We start from the raw sequence: 19,653 nt of genomic DNA, 5'->3' as shown, positions 1-19,653 counted from the left end.
TTAGTATATGAAAACCTAGGATTGATCGTCATAAGCACATTATGCTTCTAAAATACGCAGCGATTCTCGAATCAGAAGATTATGAACTATACAGGAATCAACAATTTCGGACAGAAGGCACTTGTAATAAAAAGCCATAATCTTCTCTTCCATTTTATTTGACCGAAGGCGATCATTTTTTTCTTTTTTATCAACAATCATTTTTTTGGAGTACAAAGAATAAAATAACACTATTGTGTTATTCATACATTTGAGTGGCATGTAAAAAAGACCTGCTTAGACCAAGATTTGGTACATATACTTGTCAGAGTCTTTTAATTTCAGCACTCCATTTTAAAGATACATGAATATAATTTTTTTACGTTCAATTCCTTCCATTGGTGTCATATTCTTCATTGAAACTGGGCATTTGACTTTAATGAAGGCATCTTATAATATATTACTAATACGATACTAATTAACCCGTTACTACCACTATTACTACTACTAATTATAATAATAATAATAATATAATATGATATAATATAATATAATATAATAATAATAATAATAAAAATGTACGTAAATATTATTTATACACATTTAGGTATTATTTAAGACTGTTCACTACCTTTTATTCAAAGTATGTGTGACTTTAGCGACAGGTATGAACAAAATATAAACTATGAATATAAGAAGAGAAAGCTGTCCCCACCATGCGTCTATCATATCGGTGTATAAGCTTGTGGTTATTCCCTTCTCACGCGACATAACGAGTGGTTTCGTTGGGTAGAGTAATTAGTTCAGTATATTATGAACTCACACCTTTCAGTCTTTCATATGTATATCTTTCTTTGATGGTAGCGACGTGGATCTCGCAGTGATCCGATATGATGTCGGTACGCATTTATTTTACGATAAATGCATAGAAAATACTAAATATAATTGACATATATAAGAATTAGTATATAAATCTATGACAGAAAATAAGAATTTGTCGAATATTTTCTTAAGAATAATTAGTGAATATTTATATATTATATTATTTTAATACAAATTAAAATATAAGTTAATTTCCACACTATGAAGTAGAACTACTAGAAAATTGTTTTTTAATTTTTTCTATAAGATTAGCCCATTCTATTACGACTATTACTACTACTACTGATAATAATAATAATAATAATATAATATAATATAATATAATAATAATAAAAATGTACTTAAATATTATTTATATACATCTATATATTATTTAATAATAATATTATAATAATAAAGACAAATAGTTTCGACTGATGGTGAATAAGAAACAGTATGGAAACAATACAATCATAAGGTAGTAAAAAAAAGAGAAATAATAACAACAAAGAAGAAAACAAAAGAAACGTTTCGTACTTTTCTTCATATGTCGTTTGTTTAGATGTATCTATCGATGGCGAGTCATATGTCGAAATTATCAAGGACACAATTTGTTGAGAATTCGCACGTGAAACCACCATGTAAAAGGATACATTTTTTCTTCTTTTGCTAATATAAATTACCATCATCCTGTTTCATGATGTATAAGTATATTCTTCTGTTTCTTCTTATTACTGTTCTTCTTAATATATTATTATATTACATATTATTATTATAGTAATAGCAGTAGTAATAGCAATAATATGAAGTGAACTCCTACAGAGGAAAGTATAATAAAATAGCGTTGAGAAAAAAATCTCGTAGATAATGTGGAAACAAACTCGTGTTTTGATCTTTATTAAAAATAATATATAATATATATGTTCACTAATTATTAATTTTGAAAAAATAATCGACAAATGTATATACTTTATATGTATTTATCATCGAACAAAATTATACCGCTACTGTATTCTATTTAACACAGATCACTGTAAAATTCACGTCAGTCATTAAGGAAGAAAATAAATATAAGAGATTGGATAGTAACATCTTACTAAATTATCAAATAAGGAAAAAAGAGTAAATTAATTAATTATTTTCGTTTACATAGATATTATAAAAAAAAACCTGTATTCATTTAGCCTCGAGAACCTACGTTTCCTATATTACGAATCTTGATGTTTGCCAATGTATTACTTATAGAACTTTCATTTTTTTAGTATATAAAATCTAAAAGGTTTTCCAAAATTTAACAATATTTTAGAAACTCAGATCCCTTAACATAAACTATTGGATTCTTTATGTTTGCAATAGAATCATTTGGCTAAAGTTCATTAAAATGATCGAGTGAGTTACCGTAGCTTCTCCGTGCAAGCATCGTGAAACCCATTTCTTTGCGTTTAGAAATGTTTAAAAAATCTGAGCTCTGCTATTTATACACACAGCCAAGCAGGCAATCGCTACATAAACATATGTCATTCAAGCTTGATATGAAAAGCAGTAGTAGGAATACGAGCTTCATTCTTTTTGCCGCAAATTTTGAGGGGCGCCACAGTAATAAACTTTTTCTTCGCGAAAAATGTCAAAAACAGCATTTACGTCATCAATGAGAACAGGCGTAATTCTTAACCGATTTTGATGAACGATGTCTCAATTTAAAAAATGAAGGTTCAATCTACGGCGTATTGCTTTTGAATTTTTGAAAAAGATTTTTATTTATTAATTATATATATTTTTATTTTTATTTATTTTTATTTATTATTTTTATTTATTATTTTATCTAATATTATTACATTGATTACATTCGATATATTATAAATGCAAATAATTATTTTAAAGAAAAACTGTCTGTTTCTTCGGCTATTGATTTTTAAATATGAAATTATTATTAAAAATTCAAGAAACAGTATGTGATCGAAAGAATCGGAAATTTCTAGAAAGATCTTAGATTAAAAATAATAAGAAGGGTTTATCTGTTCGTATAACTTACGACGGAAGTGAAAACTACCATTTTAGTACGCCAAACTCATTCGCAAACAATTTAAAAATTATCGTTCATATAGATTACAGATTTAAAAATAGCTATTTAAATTTAAATCATAATAATAAGAAAGGTAAATAATAATGATAATAATAAATAACTTATTAAAAATAACATTAATATAATTTCCATTGCACAAAAATATAAAAAGAATTTGATACCTTTCGCTTTCTATATACTCTATATTTCTTGATTATACGAATGACGCATTAATCGTTTAACTTTCTTTTTGAGGAGCTAGTTTCTGAATTTATGATTGTGATATTATTAATCGAAAATAATAAAATAATACGTTTAAATATATCTCTTTACAACAAACTTACAATAAATATCAAATATAATATATATACTTTATAATTGACATATTTTAATATATTGTGTTCTGAAAGAACATCTTTTAATATATTTACGTTTGTATTTTGTTTACGTCCGTTAAACAAAAGAGTGAGCGGCATTAAAGTGATATTAATTAATAAATGCTCAATTTCGATAAGGGTTAGAATTATTATCCACATAGTAACTATAATAACAATTGAATTGTTATAATCAGTACTAATTAGTGACATCTAATATAAATTTTATATTGTCTTATTGTATATCTGTATATATATTATTTTTATTGTTAAGTAATATAATATGATTTTATAATATACATTTTTTCAGAGATAGTCTATCTTTACAGTGGTGTCGGCTCAGAAAAATGGAAGATCATTTGTTCTACATCACTAGATATTGAAATTATTAAATTGATAGATGAATTATGTGAAGAAACATCTTCATCAATTTATAACGATACTTCTGAACACATTTCTTGTTCATATAGTTCAACGAACAAATCAAGGTATAATTTAAGCTCATAACAAGAAGAGGCATCCACATTTTTGTAAATATTTCTTTTCGTCGCCATAAGATTTATGAATATTGTTACAACAATATATATATTCGTAAATATTAATTATATAAATATTAATTATATAAATCATTATGTAAAACACTCAATTATAAATCGTTACTATTATTTTTAATGAATTAATTTTTTGTTTTATTAGAGATACTCTAAACACACCCATAACACAATCTACATTTAGATATACAAATAATAGGACGGATAGAAACAATGATAGGATAAGTAGAGCTTCCAGTGGAAGTAAATCTCCTTCTGATGATAGATCTTTGATTGAAGAACCAAATGAAATAATTTATCCAGATAATAATTCTTCATCCAAAAACAGCGGTGATCCCTGGTCCGCTTACAGTAGACCTAGATCATTAATGTGTCTTATATGTCTTGTTAAGTTACAAGTCGTACGCAGTTATCATATGTTTACAACAACGAATTGTAGACATATGATAAAGTTAATATCTGGTGATGCAGGACGAGATAATCTTACATTTTTCTGACCCGACGCCATTGTAAAAATATATATTATAAAATCATATTAGATTGATTAACAATAAAAGTAATATATATATATACAAATATACAATAAGACAATATAAAACTTATATTAGATGTGACTGATTAGTACTAGTTATAACAATTTAATTATTAATATTAAAGCTATCTATGTGGATAACATATATTATGTGAAGAATATTTGAGAATAGTAAGTCGTAAGTGAAAAAACTACCAACATGCAAGTAAATAATTACTCTAATTTCATGTACACGAGTTTTCTTTTAATTACGTTATTAATTATTAACCATTTGCATCCGTAAGCGGAATATTTCGCACAGGACGATCCGTGAGCAACGACTTTCATTTGTCATGAGTAGAGTCGTAATTCAAATAAGTTAAAGAGCTAATCAGATTATTTCACTCAAAAAAGAAGATAAAATTTTATAATTTCATAGAAGAATTTAATTATCTTTAATTTTTTCTCATTATATTTTGTAGTGTAATAATTTTTCTATATGATTCTTTTTTCTTGATTATAATATTGAAAGAATTAAGTGAACAAAATAATAGTTCTAATATTTTTAAATACACATATATATATATACATAAATATAATATATATATATATGTGTATTTAAAAATATTAGAACTATTATTAATATATATATATATATTACCAGAATATAAGTTATTCGACTTTTTTCTGTGATGATTGAAAAAGTATTAAAAATTACATGACGTTGACAACTTATAAATACGTAATTCCTTGTTATTATACTATTATTAAGATAAGTGTGCTTTTTTTATTTAATAACTATAAAATAATTGTACTTTTGTGTGAGATTATAATAAAGATTAAGATTGATGTATCGTATGAAAATATTTATCGTATACTAATAAATATAAAGAAACACATTTCTATAATTTTGATAATTTTATATTCCTTTTTAATTTACAAGGAATATGCTTCATATATTGAATATAGAGTTTTTTAATTTGTACTGCGCGCGTGAAGATCTATAAATTTGAAACGCGAATCACTCATTGGAGTAGTTAACGTTCGATTTCCACTCTGCGAATTGGATTGGTTAATTCTATTTAAGCCACGCCTACTTTTGTGTTAGACAATGTAGGAGAAAAATGAAGTATATACTCTGTCGAAAAGAAAAAATAGCAATTTGCCATGAAGTCGGTATTCGGTTTCACGTTAAACATTGACGCGGGTGTAGAAGTACGTTCAAAAGGTGAACGGTGATAAATATATATGTATATAAACAAATCATTTTTAATAAAACAATTTTGACTGGAGAACGCTAATTAATCCACTGCATCGAAATCAAGTATCCTCTACACTGTGTCATTGACTTGGGACGAAGTGTCAAAATCGCTCGAGTCCATCTTCGTTTTTGCCGACATTTGACCATAACAAAAATCATCAACCCGTTCGTTTATAGTAATACATGTAACAAACAAAAGCTTAGTGATTTGGAAATTCGACTTTTCATCCGATCGTTATATATGATAGAAAATTACTATTTTCATAACAGTAGACGAAGGAATGAAAAGATGTATGTGACGCCAGTGCTGTGTTTTCTTTTTGCTATGATATTGCATATAACGAGTATACCTTCGCAGTATTATCTTTAAAGAAATATCAGATTTGCGTGCTTGATATTATTATTGTATAATAATTAAAATTTGCTTGTATAATGTATAAATTTTCCTAAATATCGTGATATAGATAAAATTAAGAAGAGATTATGATTGTGATTGGTGTTCGTGTTTGTTATTGAAACGAATATGTTAATTATCTCATAAGATGGTGGTTATTTAATATTGTGATTTTTTGATGTCGGGTATATCATTATTAGAGTATATCAACGGATGAGTATGCATTATAAAAACAAATGAGATATAATAATAGGTTGTCCTATTATATTTACTTTATACCAAAGAAGATTTCTGAAGTGAAAAATAGCGTGAAATGCAATGCATTAATCATATTCGTTCATTCTCTAATTAAAGTCTAAAAATTACTGCAATGTTTTCATAACTTATCTACAATTGGTAATACTAAAATGAAATATGATTTTAGGTTGGTTTCCACATATTCCAATTAAATATGTAAAGATACAAACAACATTGTTTGATACTGTTGATTTCTTGGAATATATTTCATCATGACATTACACAAAGGGTGCAAAGAAACACTTAAAAAGATGTATCAAATAAAAGTCTTTTTTCACTGATCACAACTTATTGAGATTGGAGAGTGATGCCGGTTCATCAGATCAATGTTAATCCGCCTGACTGGCAACCACCTCTATCTCTTGGTCCTTCCACAAATAATAGTCCTGCTGGAGGAGAAGGATTACCAGAATGGACTCCACGGGTATGGTAATCTTCACAAAAAAAGTATAAGTAATAATAATAAAAAATATATAAATTGTACTATTGATATTATATATATTGTTTTCCTTTTAGGAATCAGCATATGCCACAGTTGTTACGATCATACCAGAGCATTGCCATTCATCTGTAAGCACACTATCTTCGAGCAATCATGATATTTGTCGGTATGTATATCATATTATAATTATTTTCTCTTCCTACCTATAGATATAAATATTAATAATATATTATTCTATATAGAATCTGCCATTGCGAAGGTGAAGAAGGTGCTCCATTGTTAGCACCATGTTATTGCAGTGGTAGCTTACGTTATGTGCACCAGGCATGCCTCCAACAATGGATAAAAGCATCAGATACACGTGCTTGTGAATTGTGCAAATTCACATTTATCATGCATGCTAAAACAAAACCTTTTTATGAGGTAGCAAATTTAAATATCGATATATTTGAGCAATTGATATATTAAGCAAACATTGATATATTTAGTAATATATTTAATTTATTATTAAATAATTAAATAAATTATCAAAATCTTTTTTTTTTTTTTAATTTATATTTTCAGTGGGAAAAATTAGAAATGTCTGCTTTGGAGGTACGTAAATTGTGGTGTGCAGTGGCTTTCCATGCAGTAGCTGCACTTTGTGTAGCTTGGTCCTTATACGTACTTGTCGAACGTTCAGTGGAGGAAGCTCGCCGTGGATTTGTAGATTGGTCCTTTTGGACTAAACTAATTGTTGTTGTAATAGGCTCTACTGGAGGTTTAGTTTTTATGTATATTCAATGCAAAGCATATATTACATTATGCAGGAAGTGGCGAGCATTTAACAGGTACATCTTTATTAGTACTTTATCTGCGAATTTATTTAACAAAATTTGATACTAATTATGTCAAAATTAAATTTATGTCACTAAAAGATTAATATTTATTTTTTTACCACATAGAGTGATATTTATTCAAAATGCTCCGGAGAAAGTGGTGCTTCCTCCCTCACCTACAGACTCTTTAAGAGAAATGTCATTGCCTCTAAAGGATCCAACTGCCTCCATGCCAGAGCTCAATCGTACCCTATTGCCCCGTACTATAGATCCTCCATGTGCCTCACAAATGGTAAAACCAGAATGTGTTGCGCCTTCACAGAGGCATGACGCCCAATTAAAACTTTATGTCTTTGATAAATTGTCTTCTTCCGAAGACAATCTATAATAAACTAAAAATGAAACGAATGCTAACTACATGAATGTAATTGGCAAAGTTTAATTTACGTATAAATGAACGGGTGAAGTGGTAATTTTAAAATATACATATTACGATTTCGAAAATTGAAATTCCCTTTTCGAAACCGTCAAGTATCCGCCCCCCGTGAAGCACTTTTATTTGGAACTTAGTACTTCAGTGCTTTCAATAAGAATGGGATAGCTGAAAGTGCTCGGTTAAAATACTGACATTTTTCTCAGACAATTGTGTACATAATTATTGTATCTGTGATGTTATTAAATAAACTTTACCATATTTAAACAATATGATTACTCGTCTCCTTTTTCAAAATTTTGGTATATAAATAATTAACTATATATGTAGATTATAAATTGTTTATGCAAAGTGTTCTATATAATTAATTATATATTATATAATTATATGTTGCATATATAAAAGTAGTAAAAATAAATGTCTTATTTTAGATACCAATTAGAGTTAATGTTTAAAATATTTGATTTCCTATTACTATCACAGTAAATACGCAATAGTTACGAGATTGGAGTAATTAAAACAAATAGGGTAATATAATTTTGGCGAAGTTCATAAATTTCTATTTACTAGTAATAGAAGTGATTTATTAATCAATATATATGTTAATTATAAAATTGGAGAACACATATTATGTTATATAATAAAAAAATACAAAATCGAAAGAATTCTCGTATGAAATACAATATACATAGTAAAAATTGAGCTATTACGCTCTATGTTACCAACAATTTATAAAAGTAAACTAATGTTATTGCTAACATAGAAATGAAATATCTACTAATTAATAATGATCGAAATTAAGTTCAACTTAGAAGCTATGTAATTATCATTTTAAAGGAAATTAAAACACAACCATTAACTCGACATTGCTTGCGTTACAATATGATAATAATTATTTCGAAATAAACATCGATTATCCAATTCTCACCAACGTGCAGATTGCTAAGTGCAAAAACCCTGCTTTGAATATGAAATATATAGACAATTTTCGAAGAGAATAAATAAAAAAAACCTGTAAGAAATGTCATGTTGATATAAGATTCGAAATACTAACTACAAAACATTTATCCAATTTTCAAATTTAATTGGCGCTGTTGTTCCGATTAATGTAATATATGCTCAATAGAGAGCGCTGATAACACCGACACTAGCGCACATATAAACAACGAACGCATAACGAAAGTCTTTCTTGCCTACATGAATGTAGTCTTCCTACTTTTGGGTATTATAAAATCGAGGTTCAAACCGTTAGCTTTAATTCTGAGGTAAGTTAATAATATGTAATCCAAATATTATTAATAAATGAAATGTAATCGTCATATAAATTGTATAAAGTTATAAAATAAGATGCTTAAGCTTTTATTTAAAAGTAACAGTTTACTTTATATATTTATTGTACGAAGAAAACTAGTATCATAAATTATTCAACCGCGAGGCAAACGACGCCACAAAGAACGCATACTAAATAACCAATTCATATTTGTTTCATTAAATTTCGTTTGGCTTTTTATATATAACAAAAATTCTTTGATTCCACTAAAATACACAAATATATTAATTTATTTCTATGTAAAAGTTCATTTATTTTCTTCTAAATTGAACATATATGTTTTATGATATCAACAAGATGGCGGTTTCGTTACGTGTGCAATCTTATTGAAAATCGTTAATACCATGATTATATATATTTAATATAAAATATTTTTATATTTATAATATCTTCTAGAAGTTTCATTTCTAAATGTTTTATCTAAATCTATGCATTTAATATCTTCAATTACATAAATTTTATTAAGGTATAATAGTTCCATCATCTTTCTAGGTTGTAATAACATACTTTAGCATCTTAACATGGCAGATAACGATGATCTTTTGGATTACGAAGATGAGGAACAAACTGAACAAGTAGTTGATGGAAGTGGAGATGTCCCTGCTAAGAAGGAAGTAAAAGGCACATATGTGTCTATTCACAGCAGTGGTTTTAGGGATTTTCTTCTTAAACCAGAAATATTAAGAGCGATTGTTGATTGTGGATTCGAGCATCCTTCTGAAGGTAATTAATATATTTGTGGTTTGTTTGAATGTTAATAGATATTTTTTCTTATTATTATATTATAATTATTTGAGAATATAATAGGATGATAATTGATAGGGACAACAGATTAATTTAATGAATGATTTATCATTTCTGAATAATGCAAGAATTTTTTTTTTTTTATTATATGTTTAAACGTGTTTGTAAACCATTAATATTTTTACAGTACAACATGAATGTATTCCTCAAGCTGTACTTGGTATGGATATTCTGTGTCAAGCAAAATCTGGTATGGGAAAGACCGCTGTATTTGTATTAGCCACATTGCAACAGTTGGAATTAACAGAGAACCAAGTCTATGTCTTAGTAATGTGTCACACTAGAGAGCTAGCATTTCAAATTAGTAAAGAATATGAGAGATTCAGCAAATATATGCCTTATGTAAAGGTATGTTAAATATTTTTATTAATAATATTAAAGAAAACTAATTTTTTTACTACTGACTTTATAAAACATCAAGTATTTAATTTCAAAATAAAGAATCTTCAAATGATGTATTACATATCTTAATTATGTTGATGACACCATTTTACCACTACCCACAACTGATGAAGATTCTTTCAAATTATTTATATTTTATAACTTAATAAAGAATAATAAAGGAAGTTTTAGATTAAAATACACTTTTTATGAAGCATAATATGTACCTAATTTCTTAAATTAGGTAGCCGTTTTTTTTGGTGGATTACCAATTCAAAAGGATGAAGAAGTTTTGAAGAATACTTGCCCTCATATTGTAGTAGGCACTCCAGGTCGTATTCTTGCTCTTGTTCGGAATAAAAAGTTGAACCTTAAACATTTGAAGCACTTCATACTTGATGAATGCGACAAGATGCTTGAATTGTTAGGTAAGTTATTAAACATTTAATTGTTTTTGCTTACTTCTCTTATTACGTTTAGATACATAAATAACATTTGTTTTATTTTTATTTGTAGACATGCGCAGGGATGTACAGGAGATATTTAGAAGCACACCACATGGTAAACAAGTCATGATGTTCAGCGCTACACTGTCCAAAGAGATCCGCCCTGTCTGCAAGAAATTTATGCAAGATGTAATTAGACAATCTTCCTCTTCACTTCGATCTTCAATTGCTTCTACTTCGTTGGCCTTATATTCACACCCAGGACAAAGATCAGACTACATTACAAATATCGTTGAAGGCGCACCCGCGGGTTAGGCTAGTTAGACAGCAGTCGGAAGAAATGATACAGAATTCAGTATTGAAAGCCCCTCGATATCTCTTGACATCGGCACACTCATGATCTACGATATGAGCGTAACAACTTCACGCTCTAATGTTCTGTTGTTACTCAACAATGTCTACATTTTAAAAAGTGGAACCCTTCTCGTACTTCCCTCTTGAGTCGATCAAGACAGCTCAACAGCACTTTAAAAAAAAATCCGGTTTAGTTCTGATGTTAAAAATTCTCTAACCTTATGCTACGCATCAAAATTATCGATCTGTAAAATATCTTTGGTATATGAAAGTCTGAGGAAAACGATAGGGCATAGGATGGGTGAAGGGAGCTATTCAGCATCAGATGTGGGCGAATCGCTAGGGAGGGTGAACGTTTCTTACAAGTATTAGAGCCGTAATGAAAAAATTAAAAATCTGGGTGGGGGGCGAAGAAGACATCAAGACAACCTGAAGAGAGAAGAGTGCAAGAAAGAAGATGCAAGAGGATTTGTGGGAAAGGGGTTTAGTTAGGGACGAGAAATACAACAACAATTGCGTAGCACATGATATTCGCGATTATAAAATCGTTATCAAAAAATATTTTGTCTTGTCTCGCGAGAGGGTGAAGCTCTGTACGCGTTTAATCTCATATTCTGGGGTTATATCGAAATACGATTGATTGATAGGACTGAGAAACTACCAACAATGGAAGTGTCAATCATTGACCCATGATGGGAAGTCAGAAATATCTCGTATATCATGATTTATGAGCATGCTCTTTGTGTTTCACGACTGTGAACATAACTCCTTAAATAAGTCGCGATGTTAGAAAATATCGAAGGCCTTGAGCTTTATGATATACGAACATGCCCACAATAAAATAACCAAGGCCAATTCTGGGCATGTCTTCGATGTACCAGAAATTTGGCAGAAGAGGTTTGGCATCGAGTGGCCAGCGGATATGACTGAACATTCATGGGTGCGCCATCTTAGTTCTCTTGAGGTGACTGCTTGCTGAGTTTTCATTGTTGGCACTACCCAGAGGTGGAAGTCGCCGAACCGTATGTAACCAATATGCATAATCTGAACGACGAAATGTGCAGATCTTGAAACTAGAAAAACGAAAGTCTCATGAGGCTTTCATGTGCTGTGCCTTTTTATGAATAATGAGATAAAATTTCTCCTTTGAGAGAAAAAAAATAATTCCACTTACACATATCTACTCGTATATTATGGTATTTTACTTCAAGAAAACATTTATCCAAGTGTTCATTTTATATTTGATAAATAGATTATATATTTTCGTATTTGAAATATTCTAAATGCATAGAAAACAATTATATTTATTTTTCTATCTTTTATTTGTTATTTTGTTTATCGTTTGTGTTAACGAGTCATTATTTTGAATCGTTTATTCCTCATATTTTGTTTTTTCTTTTTTTTTTTTTTCTTTTTTTTTTTAGGTTTAAAGTAACAAAAAGTAGTAAAAAAAATTGGAAAATTAATTGTTATAGAGTCTGAAATTGATTCAGGCACTTCAATCATTAAAATAGGAAATTATCTTACAAAAAAATTCTTTGCGCAGCCCATGGAAGTCTATGTTGACGACGAAGCGAAGCTCACGTTACATGGCCTGCAACAACATTACGTGAAACTCAAAGAAAATGAGAAAAACAAGAAGCTTTTTGAATTGTTAGATGTTCTTGAATTCAATCAGGTCTGTTTACAATTGCTATTAAAATTCTGCATACATATAAATTATTTTATACATACAAAATTAATTAATATTTATTATTTTATAGGTAGTGATATTTGTAAAATCAGTGCAAAGATGCATGGCTCTTGCACAACTTTTAACAGAACAAAATTTTCCTGCTATTGGTATCCACAGAGGAATGACGCAAGAAGAACGTTTATCAAGATACCAACAATTCAAAGATTTCCAAAAAGTAAGTATATATTCAACCATATGACATATTCACTATTGCAAAGTATTCTTTTTAACAAAGAAAATCTTTCTCTTTAGCGAATTTTAGTAGCCACTAATTTATTCGGACGAGGAATGGACATTGAACGTGTTAATATTGTATTTAATTATGACATGCCCGAAGATTCTGATACATACCTCCACAGAGTAGCACGAGCTGGACGTTTTGGTACAAAGGTAAAAAGATATAATTTTCTTTTTTAGTGAATTTTTTTTTCCAAATATATAATAGTTTGCTTCATTTATATGTATATATGTAGGGTCTTGCTATCACGTTAGTAAGCGATGAAAATGATGCCAAAATATTAAACGATGTACAAGAACGTTTTGATGTAAACATTACAGAATTGCCAGATGAAATAGATCTTGCATCATATAGTAAGTGTTGTGAAATATATTTGCATATTTCTCTATATTTATAAAGCATAAAAATATATATATTAATATAATTGTTTTAATATATTACAGTTGAAGGACGATAAGTCAGATCTCAGTGCAAATCAAGTTTAAGCTTTATTAGGTATTTATACTTAATATGTTTTATATTTAGTTTAAGAATAAGATCTTCACGTAATTTTAATTTTCTGTTTAGATTTCATATAGTACGACTGTTCTTACAATTGATGTAGGATGAAGATAAATAACTCAAACAAAGAATAGATTAAACAGACAATATATACTTTTTGCAGTATATCTGTGCTATTCGTAACTCGTGTTTCATATAAATGCGCAGTTTATTTTCCTCAAAAACTAGAAATTTAATGAATATGAAACACATTGGTATGATCGCACTATCATAAATGTTCTTTTAAATTTCACAATAAAATATAAAAATGTCGATAAATATTACTGTAATTTTATTCCACGTTTAATTATTAAATATATATAGTAGTTATAATCATGTAAATTTAATCACTCCAATAAATGTAAATGATACAAATAAATTTGTTTTCTTTTTTAAAAGGTTTGTGTATTATATTAAACTTACCTACCAATAAAATGAAGAGAAACATGTTAAAAAAATTGTATTTAACAAACTTCTTAAAAGACAAGTTGTTAATATTACAACTTATAACCGGTTTTTATACTATTTTTATATTGCGTAAAAGCATAAATATTTAAAACTAGTAATATTATGAAAAGAGAAAATAACAATTATATATATTTTAATTTAGGGATATCTCATAATAAATAAAAGTCAATTATATAAGAAAAAAAATTATTATTATTATTATTATTATTTAATACGTGGTTTATTTTGAGCTTTGTTTCCTCCTTGATTACCGCTTCCCCGACCCAATGATGCTGAACCTCTACCACCACGTCCAAAAGTACCTGCAAAATATATATTCTATTAGTATACAATTATATTTTCAGTTAATAAACTGTCATACCTCTACCACCTCCTCTTCCTCTTTGATTTTGTCCTCTTCCTTTCATTTCACCACGTCCTCTTGATTTCATTTGTACATCTTCTTTAACCATATCTATTACTTCATCTGGTATTCTGAGATATTTAATAGTACTACCACGAATATAACATTCTGGCATTCTCCAAAATTTGTCGCCATCCTAAATATATATATATATATACATAAGTATATATATAATGAAAAAATATAAAATAATAATTTTAAAATATACATCTTACCCTTGACGTACAAATAACTTCTCTAAGATTAATATTCATCCAATTGTCACAACTAACTAAGTGACCATTGTAAGTTTCTCCATTTTTTAATTCTACAAGCTGTAAAGTATTATAACATTCAATAATATACCATTTATAGTAACTTTGTCGTTTTAAGGTTATAATATTACCATAGGATGATTTTGTGCAGTTCTTAATAAAGATAATGGTAACTGAAAATTAGTTATTGTTGATTTAGTTTAATATGTAAGTATAAAATAGAAGATAATTAATTAAGCAATGTGAATTTACCATGATTTTAATATAAATATCACTCTCCCGCCTTTTTATATTGTTATGAGCGAGCGAGATAATAAAACTTTGTTAATCCTATGAGTGTTGAAATGACAATACGCCATGTTCTGAAAAGAACATGGCCCATACACATAACAATTTTTATTGATTGGCTAATATTTTGTCCAACAAATGATATTAAATATAAACTATAAACTTTAATATTTTTTATTTATTTATTCATTGAAGATCAAATATGTAATATATTTATTTTCTATGCTTTGATCGTAACAATAAATAAAACAATCGTACAAATAAATAGAAACCAACACACAATCTTATGGCACTAACTTCAAGCGATTAAACTTCTCGCAAAATTTAGCAGATTTATTATGCTTACAAAAAGCTTTTTTACCATTTTATTGCTGTTTTATATTGACATTATCGTGATTTTGCGTGATATAATCATGTTATGCATTATCCAAAAGCGTATAATACAAAAAAGTTACTGCTTAACACGACAGTTCACTTCAAAGATTATTTGTTGTCAATTAGATCAACCTGAAAAACATATATTACAATCTGATACCAATTTTACGTCTATACAAAGAGATCCTACATTTTTAAAAATTGCAATAATTGGTGCACCAAATGCTGGGAAAAGCACTCTTATTAATAATCTTATAAATAGATCTGTAAGTATTCATAGTTATCATTAAGGAAAAATGTAATTATAGCATTTATTAAATATCATAATTCATCATAAGAAGTTATGTTGTAGATATGTCCTACTTCATCAAAGGTTCATACAACTGAAGTAAAATGCGATGCAGTATATTCATCAGAAAATACGCAACTTGTTTTTATTGATACTCCTGGTCTTATAACACAAAAGGAACAAAAAAAGTATAAATTAAGTAGTAGTTATGAGAAAGATCCAAAGATTTCTACTCATATAGCAGATATTGTTGGAGTTGTACATGATGTATCAAATAGGTACACCAGGAATAAGTTACATAATAATATTCTTGATTTATTAAAAGCTTTAAAATCTGATATACCAACATTACTCATTATGAACAAAATTGATCAAGTAAAACATAAAGATAGGTTATTGGAAATTATTAAAGTACTTACAAATAAAACAAATTGGCCACATTTCTCTGATGTATTTTTAATATCTGCATTAACCTCTGATGGTATAGATAATTTGAGAGTATGTATATTTAAATTCAAATTATTACAAAGATATATATATATATATATAATATTTTATATAATACTTTATATATCTTATATATTTTATATAATAATTTTTATTATGTATTTTTTTATTTGATATTATGTGTTGCAGGAGTATTTAATTTCTTCTGCAAAACCTAAAGCTTGGCAGTATAATGAAGATACTTATACAGATCAATCTGTAGAAACAATCATACAACAAACAGTACGTGCAAAGTTAATGGATTTTCTCCCTCAGGAAATTCCTTACATTTCACGTTCAGTATTAGAATATTTGAAAATATATTCAGAAGGAGGAATCTGTGCTTCCATTATAATAGAATTACCTAATAAAAAAAAGAGTTCCATTGTAATTGGTCAACGAGCTAAACGTATAAAATTTATCGTCCAAGAATGTGAAAAAGAACTACAATATGCATTTCGAGCACCTGTAAAATTAAAAATATTGGTTAAATCCAAAAAATAAATCTAGTATTTTTTCTATTATATTTGTTCTTATAACATAAATTATATATGAAAATCTATTAAAAGCATTCTACGCTAAAGTCGTATGTATTTAATTTATGTATATATGTTCATTAATTATTCAATATATTTGTTATTTATTACATTATCAAATCAAGATATATACATTATTAAATTTGTAATAATTTTAATAACACAATATTTTTTCCTTTGAAATAAATACTTTCTCTCTTACGTATTTTTTATGCCATTTCTAAAAATTTCATCTTTTAATTTTAATGATTCACCCAGTATTTATATTAGTTTAATATTATTAATAATATTAACAATGACAAAACAATAATATTTATAACTTTGTTTTCATTTATGTTACATCAGCTTTAATATGTTTTTGGTTAGGTGTGTATGTATATGCCAATGTCAAGTAAATACGCGTTGCGTTGTTTGATGCACGTGTTTAATCACAGCGTAAGAAATATAAATAAAAACTATAAAAAGTGGTCAATCTTTGACATATAATGGCTAATAGTAATTCTACAAATGTCCCTCAGATACAAATAAGGTTTATTACTAAACAGGAACAGTAAGTTGCTTTAATTTTTTTAATCGTTGTACATATTTTTAGGTTATATTATGTACATATTTGTTTATATTTTTTATTTGTCTAGTATAATAATGAATAAGTATTAATATACTTATTAATATAAGAATATATCTTATTAATATAAGAATAATAGTAAATATTAATTTATACTTGTTTGTAGATTTGCTGTTCCAGATTATCCTTTGTCAGTACTTACATCTATTACAACAAATGAATTAAACAGTCTTGTAAATGAATTTTTAAAAGGTAAATCTAATATTCTTATGTTATATAGTTTTTATTGATATATCTATTGTAAAATTAATTTTTTTCCTTTTTTAGAGTCTCATCAGTTAGAAAAAGAAATAGATTTTGATTTCTTAATCTTCTCACAATTTTTACGTAGTACATTATCTGAGCATATATCTGAAAAGAGTCTTTCTATTGAACAAGTCATAGACATTGAATATATCGAAAAACATCAGTCACCCGAACCACAGAATTGTCTTATTCATGATGATTGGGTTTCGGCAGTAGCTGTATGTCAAAAATGGTTAATATTAAAATATTTATTTGTGAGATTTTTTTCATTGATTTTTTTATAAGATTTAAAATTAGATTTAATTATCTATTTTTTATAGGATATTGACAGGTTGTTATGATAATACATTGCATATATGGACATCTAAAGCAAAACATCAACTTGTAATACCTGGACATACATCTCCTATTAAAGCAGTAGCATGGGTATCTTTAAATGAAACCAATGGAAAATTTATTAGGTAAAGTTATAATAAAAAATTTGAATTTTAATATGACATCCATTTGTACATACATATTTTAATTTTATAATTATATATATATATATATATATATATATATATATATATTTATATATATATAAATATATATATATATATATATTTATATATATATAAATATATATATTTTATATATATATAAATATAAATATATAAATATATATATATATATTTTATATATATATAAATATAAATATATAAATATATATATATATATATTTTATTTACTTTATTACAGTGCATCACATGATCAAACAGCTATAATATGGGATTGGAATATCAAAACTAATTCTGTAGATTGCATCCATGTGTGTAAAGGACACGAACGCGGATTAGAAGCAATTGGTGTAAATTATGACAAATCATTAATGGCGACAGGATCATGGGATACAATGTTAAAAATTTGGTCAACCTGTAAGCACTTTTTTCTTTCTTTTTTTCTATATGGTACTATTTAAACGAGATAAAAGTAGTAAATGAAAATAGATGAAACAATAAAACAAAAGCATAAGAAATTCAAAAGAAAGTGAATCCAAAATAATATATCATTATGAAATCGAAGAAATTTAAGTTAACTGTATATTCTGTAAGATGATGTATATATAACACAATCTGATACATTAATTATTTTTCGATATATCAGCTTCACAAAATGAAACAGAAGATGGTGAACCTAATGCAAAAAAATTAAAAGCAGATTATGGAAAAATAATAGTGAGTAATATACTTTACTACATAAATCTTTTTTTGATGTTATGTATATATCATATATTAATATTTCTTGCAAAAATGTAACTATTAATCATAGGTACCTAAAAGAACAATGAAAGGTCACAAGGAAGCTATCAGTGGTATTGTATGGTCAGATAAAACAGAGCTTATAACATCATCATGGGATCATACTTTGAAAATATGGGATTCTGAATTAGGTGGAATGAAACATGAAATTATGGGAAATAAAAGTTTTTTTGATATTGATTACTCAGAATTATCTCGGACTGTTATAACAGCATCTGCTGATAAGCATGTCAGATTATATGATCCTAGATCAACAGGTACATAACTTTCAAATGATGCTAATTTTGTATTACATAGAAATATAATTTTAAATAATGACTTTATATCATCTAAAATTGATTTTACGATTTTTTTGTTATTATTTTAATGAAATTTTTACAGAAGGAGCAGTTGTAAAAGCTATGTTTACTTCACATACACAATGGGTACAAACTGTTCGCTGGTCAAATGTAGATCATCATTTATTCCTTTCAGGAGCATATGATAATGAAGTGAAACTTTGGGATACTAGAAGGTATATATATCTTATAGTATTGTTATTTCTTTAATGGCTGTACAAATTAAATCATGAATA

The 19,653-nt window shown here is 27.2% G+C and overlaps 6 protein-coding genes and 1 long non-coding RNA gene across 12 annotated transcripts in view; 5 read left to right on the top strand and 2 right to left on the bottom strand.

Annotated features, from left to right (window-relative positions):
• Nucleotides 1–140: 140 nt before the first annotated feature.
• LOC124426081 lies at nt 141–2,594 on the bottom strand. Its single transcript, XR_006942646.1, has 2 exons — nt 2,239–2,594; nt 141–914 (listed from the first exon to the last, which is right to left on the bottom strand). It is a non-coding gene; the product is annotated as an uncharacterized LOC124426081 (long non-coding RNA).
• Nucleotides 2,595–3,134: 540 nt separating this feature from the next.
• Nucleotides 3,135–4,367, top strand: LOC124427236. The gene is made up of 3 exons (XM_046969859.1): nt 3,135–3,418; nt 3,587–3,764; nt 3,973–4,367. Exons 1-3 carry the CDS (start codon nt 3,400–3,402, stop codon nt 4,322–4,324), a joined length of 549 nt encoding a protein of 182 aa, XP_046825815.1. The 5' UTR covers nt 3,135–3,399; the 3' UTR covers nt 4,325–4,367.
• Nucleotides 4,368–5,431: 1,064 nt separating this feature from the next.
• On the top strand, nt 5,432–8,255 carry LOC124427215 (E3 ubiquitin-protein ligase MARCHF8-like). 5 transcript variants are annotated; one of them, XM_046969809.1, is made up of 6 exons: nt 5,432–5,890; nt 6,418–6,714; nt 6,807–6,898; nt 6,975–7,155; nt 7,297–7,562; nt 7,677–8,255. In XM_046969809.1, exons 2-6 carry the CDS (start codon nt 6,598–6,600, stop codon nt 7,936–7,938), a joined length of 918 nt encoding a protein of 305 aa, XP_046825765.1. In that variant the 5' UTR covers nt 5,432–5,890; nt 6,418–6,597; the 3' UTR covers nt 7,939–8,255. The 5 variants fall into 5 exon arrangements, with proteins under 5 accessions (XP_046825765.1, XP_046825774.1, XP_046825801.1 ...); XM_046969818.1 differs by having other exon boundaries at nt 5,433–5,566; XM_046969845.1 differs by having other exon boundaries at nt 5,445–5,553.
• Nucleotides 8,256–9,142: 887 nt separating this feature from the next.
• On the top strand, nt 9,143–14,209 carry LOC124425071 (ATP-dependent RNA helicase WM6). 2 transcript variants are annotated; one of them, XM_046964893.1, is made up of 11 exons: nt 9,143–9,248; nt 9,806–10,036; nt 10,245–10,465; nt 10,743–10,926; nt 11,015–11,133; nt 12,845–12,976; nt 13,062–13,208; nt 13,286–13,423; nt 13,507–13,624; nt 13,715–13,766; nt 13,839–14,209. In XM_046964893.1, the coding sequence occupies exons 2-10, from the start codon at nt 9,835–9,837 to the stop codon at nt 13,726–13,728; spliced, it is 1,275 nt and encodes a 424-aa protein (XP_046820849.1). In that variant the 5' UTR covers nt 9,143–9,248; nt 9,806–9,834; the 3' UTR covers nt 13,729–13,766; nt 13,839–14,209. The 2 variants fall into 2 exon arrangements, with proteins under 2 accessions (XP_046820849.1, XP_046820839.1); XM_046964883.1 differs by lacking the exon at nt 9,143–9,248 and adding an exon at nt 9,625–9,648.
• A 239-nt stretch (nt 14,210–14,448) lies between these two features.
• On the bottom strand, nt 14,449–15,332 carry LOC124425091 (U6 snRNA-associated Sm-like protein LSm4). Its single transcript, XM_046964933.1, has 5 exons — nt 15,189–15,332; nt 15,068–15,109; nt 14,898–14,996; nt 14,641–14,818; nt 14,449–14,581 (listed from the first exon to the last, which is right to left on the bottom strand). The coding sequence occupies exons 1-5, from the start codon at nt 15,189–15,191 to the stop codon at nt 14,484–14,486; spliced, it is 420 nt and encodes a 139-aa protein (XP_046820889.1). The 5' UTR covers nt 15,192–15,332; the 3' UTR covers nt 14,449–14,483.
• A 124-nt stretch (nt 15,333–15,456) lies between these two features.
• On the top strand, nt 15,457–16,957 carry LOC124425086 (GTPase Era, mitochondrial). Its single transcript, XM_046964919.1, has 3 exons — nt 15,457–15,865; nt 15,952–16,386; nt 16,525–16,957. Exons 1-3 carry the CDS (start codon nt 15,563–15,565, stop codon nt 16,876–16,878), a joined length of 1,092 nt encoding a protein of 363 aa, XP_046820875.1. The 5' UTR covers nt 15,457–15,562; the 3' UTR covers nt 16,879–16,957.
• Nucleotides 16,958–17,087: 130 nt separating this feature from the next.
• LOC124425081 (ribosome biogenesis protein WDR12 homolog) overlaps nt 17,088–19,653 on the top strand; it is a 2,768-nt gene continuing 202 nt past the window's right edge. The window contains exons 1-8 of the mRNA XM_046964905.1: nt 17,088–17,460; nt 17,642–17,727; nt 17,803–18,013; nt 18,102–18,242; nt 18,520–18,695; nt 18,925–18,995; nt 19,090–19,336; nt 19,461–19,593. Of these exons, the coding sequence (XP_046820861.1) occupies nt 17,396–17,460; nt 17,642–17,727; nt 17,803–18,013; nt 18,102–18,242; nt 18,520–18,695; nt 18,925–18,995; nt 19,090–19,336; nt 19,461–19,593 (1,130 nt within the window). The 5' untranslated portion in view covers nt 17,088–17,395. The remainder of the gene's footprint in view (nt 17,461–17,641; nt 17,728–17,802; nt 18,014–18,101; nt 18,243–18,519; nt 18,696–18,924; nt 18,996–19,089; nt 19,337–19,460; nt 19,594–19,653) is intronic.

The sequence above is a fragment of the Vespa crabro genome, chromosome 1 (genome assembly GCF_910589235.1).
Source record: "Vespa crabro chromosome 1, iyVesCrab1.2, whole genome shotgun sequence".
NCBI lineage: Eukaryota > Metazoa > Arthropoda > Insecta > Hymenoptera > Vespidae > Vespa > Vespa crabro.
The sequence above is the reverse complement of the archived record's forward strand: the minus strand, read 5'-3'. Positions and strand labels throughout refer to the sequence as shown.

What these genes read in the sequence shown, in the direction of transcription:
- LOC124425071 (XM_046964893.1), top strand. Translation starts at nt 9,835, where the DNA reads ATGGCAGATAACGATGATCTTTTGGATTACGAAGATGAGGAACAAACT. An exon ending in AATTCAAAGATTTCCAAAAA is followed by an intron (nt 13,209 to 13,285) that starts GTAAGTATATAT and finishes CTTTCTCTTTAG; the next exon opens with CGAATTTTAGTAGCCACTAA. An exon ending in CTGGACGTTTTGGTACAAAG is followed by an intron (nt 13,424 to 13,506) that starts GTAAAAAGATAT and finishes GTATATATGTAG; the next exon opens with GGTCTTGCTATCACGTTAGT.
- LOC124425091 (XM_046964933.1), bottom strand. An exon ending in CTGCACAAAATCATCCTATG is followed by an intron (nt 14,997 to 15,067) that starts GTAATATTATAA and finishes AATACTTTACAG; the next exon opens with CTTGTAGAATTAAAAAATGG. An exon ending in AAGTTATTTGTACGTCAAGG is followed by an intron (nt 14,819 to 14,897) that starts GTAAGATGTATA and finishes ATATATATTTAG; the next exon opens with GATGGCGACAAATTTTGGAG.
- LOC124425086 (XM_046964919.1), top strand. Translation starts at nt 15,563, where the DNA reads ATGCTTACAAAAAGCTTTTTTACCATTTTATTGCTGTTTTATATTGAC. An exon ending in ATAATCTTATAAATAGATCT is followed by an intron (nt 15,866 to 15,951) that starts GTAAGTATTCAT and finishes GTTATGTTGTAG; the next exon opens with ATATGTCCTACTTCATCAAA. An exon ending in ATGGTATAGATAATTTGAGA is followed by an intron (nt 16,387 to 16,524) that starts GTATGTATATTT and finishes TATGTGTTGCAG; the next exon opens with GAGTATTTAATTTCTTCTGC.
- LOC124427215 (XM_046969809.1), top strand. Translation starts at nt 6,598, where the DNA reads ATGCCGGTTCATCAGATCAATGTTAATCCGCCTGACTGGCAACCACCT. An exon ending in TACCAGAATGGACTCCACGG is followed by an intron (nt 6,715 to 6,806) that starts GTATGGTAATCT and finishes TTTTCCTTTTAG; the next exon opens with GAATCAGCATATGCCACAGT. An exon ending in AAACAAAACCTTTTTATGAG is followed by an intron (nt 7,156 to 7,296) that starts GTAGCAAATTTA and finishes TTATATTTTCAG; the next exon opens with TGGGAAAAATTAGAAATGTC.
- LOC124427236 (XM_046969859.1), top strand. An exon ending in AGTTCAACGAACAAATCAAG is followed by an intron (nt 3,765 to 3,972) that starts GTATAATTTAAG and finishes TTGTTTTATTAG; the next exon opens with AGATACTCTAAACACACCCA.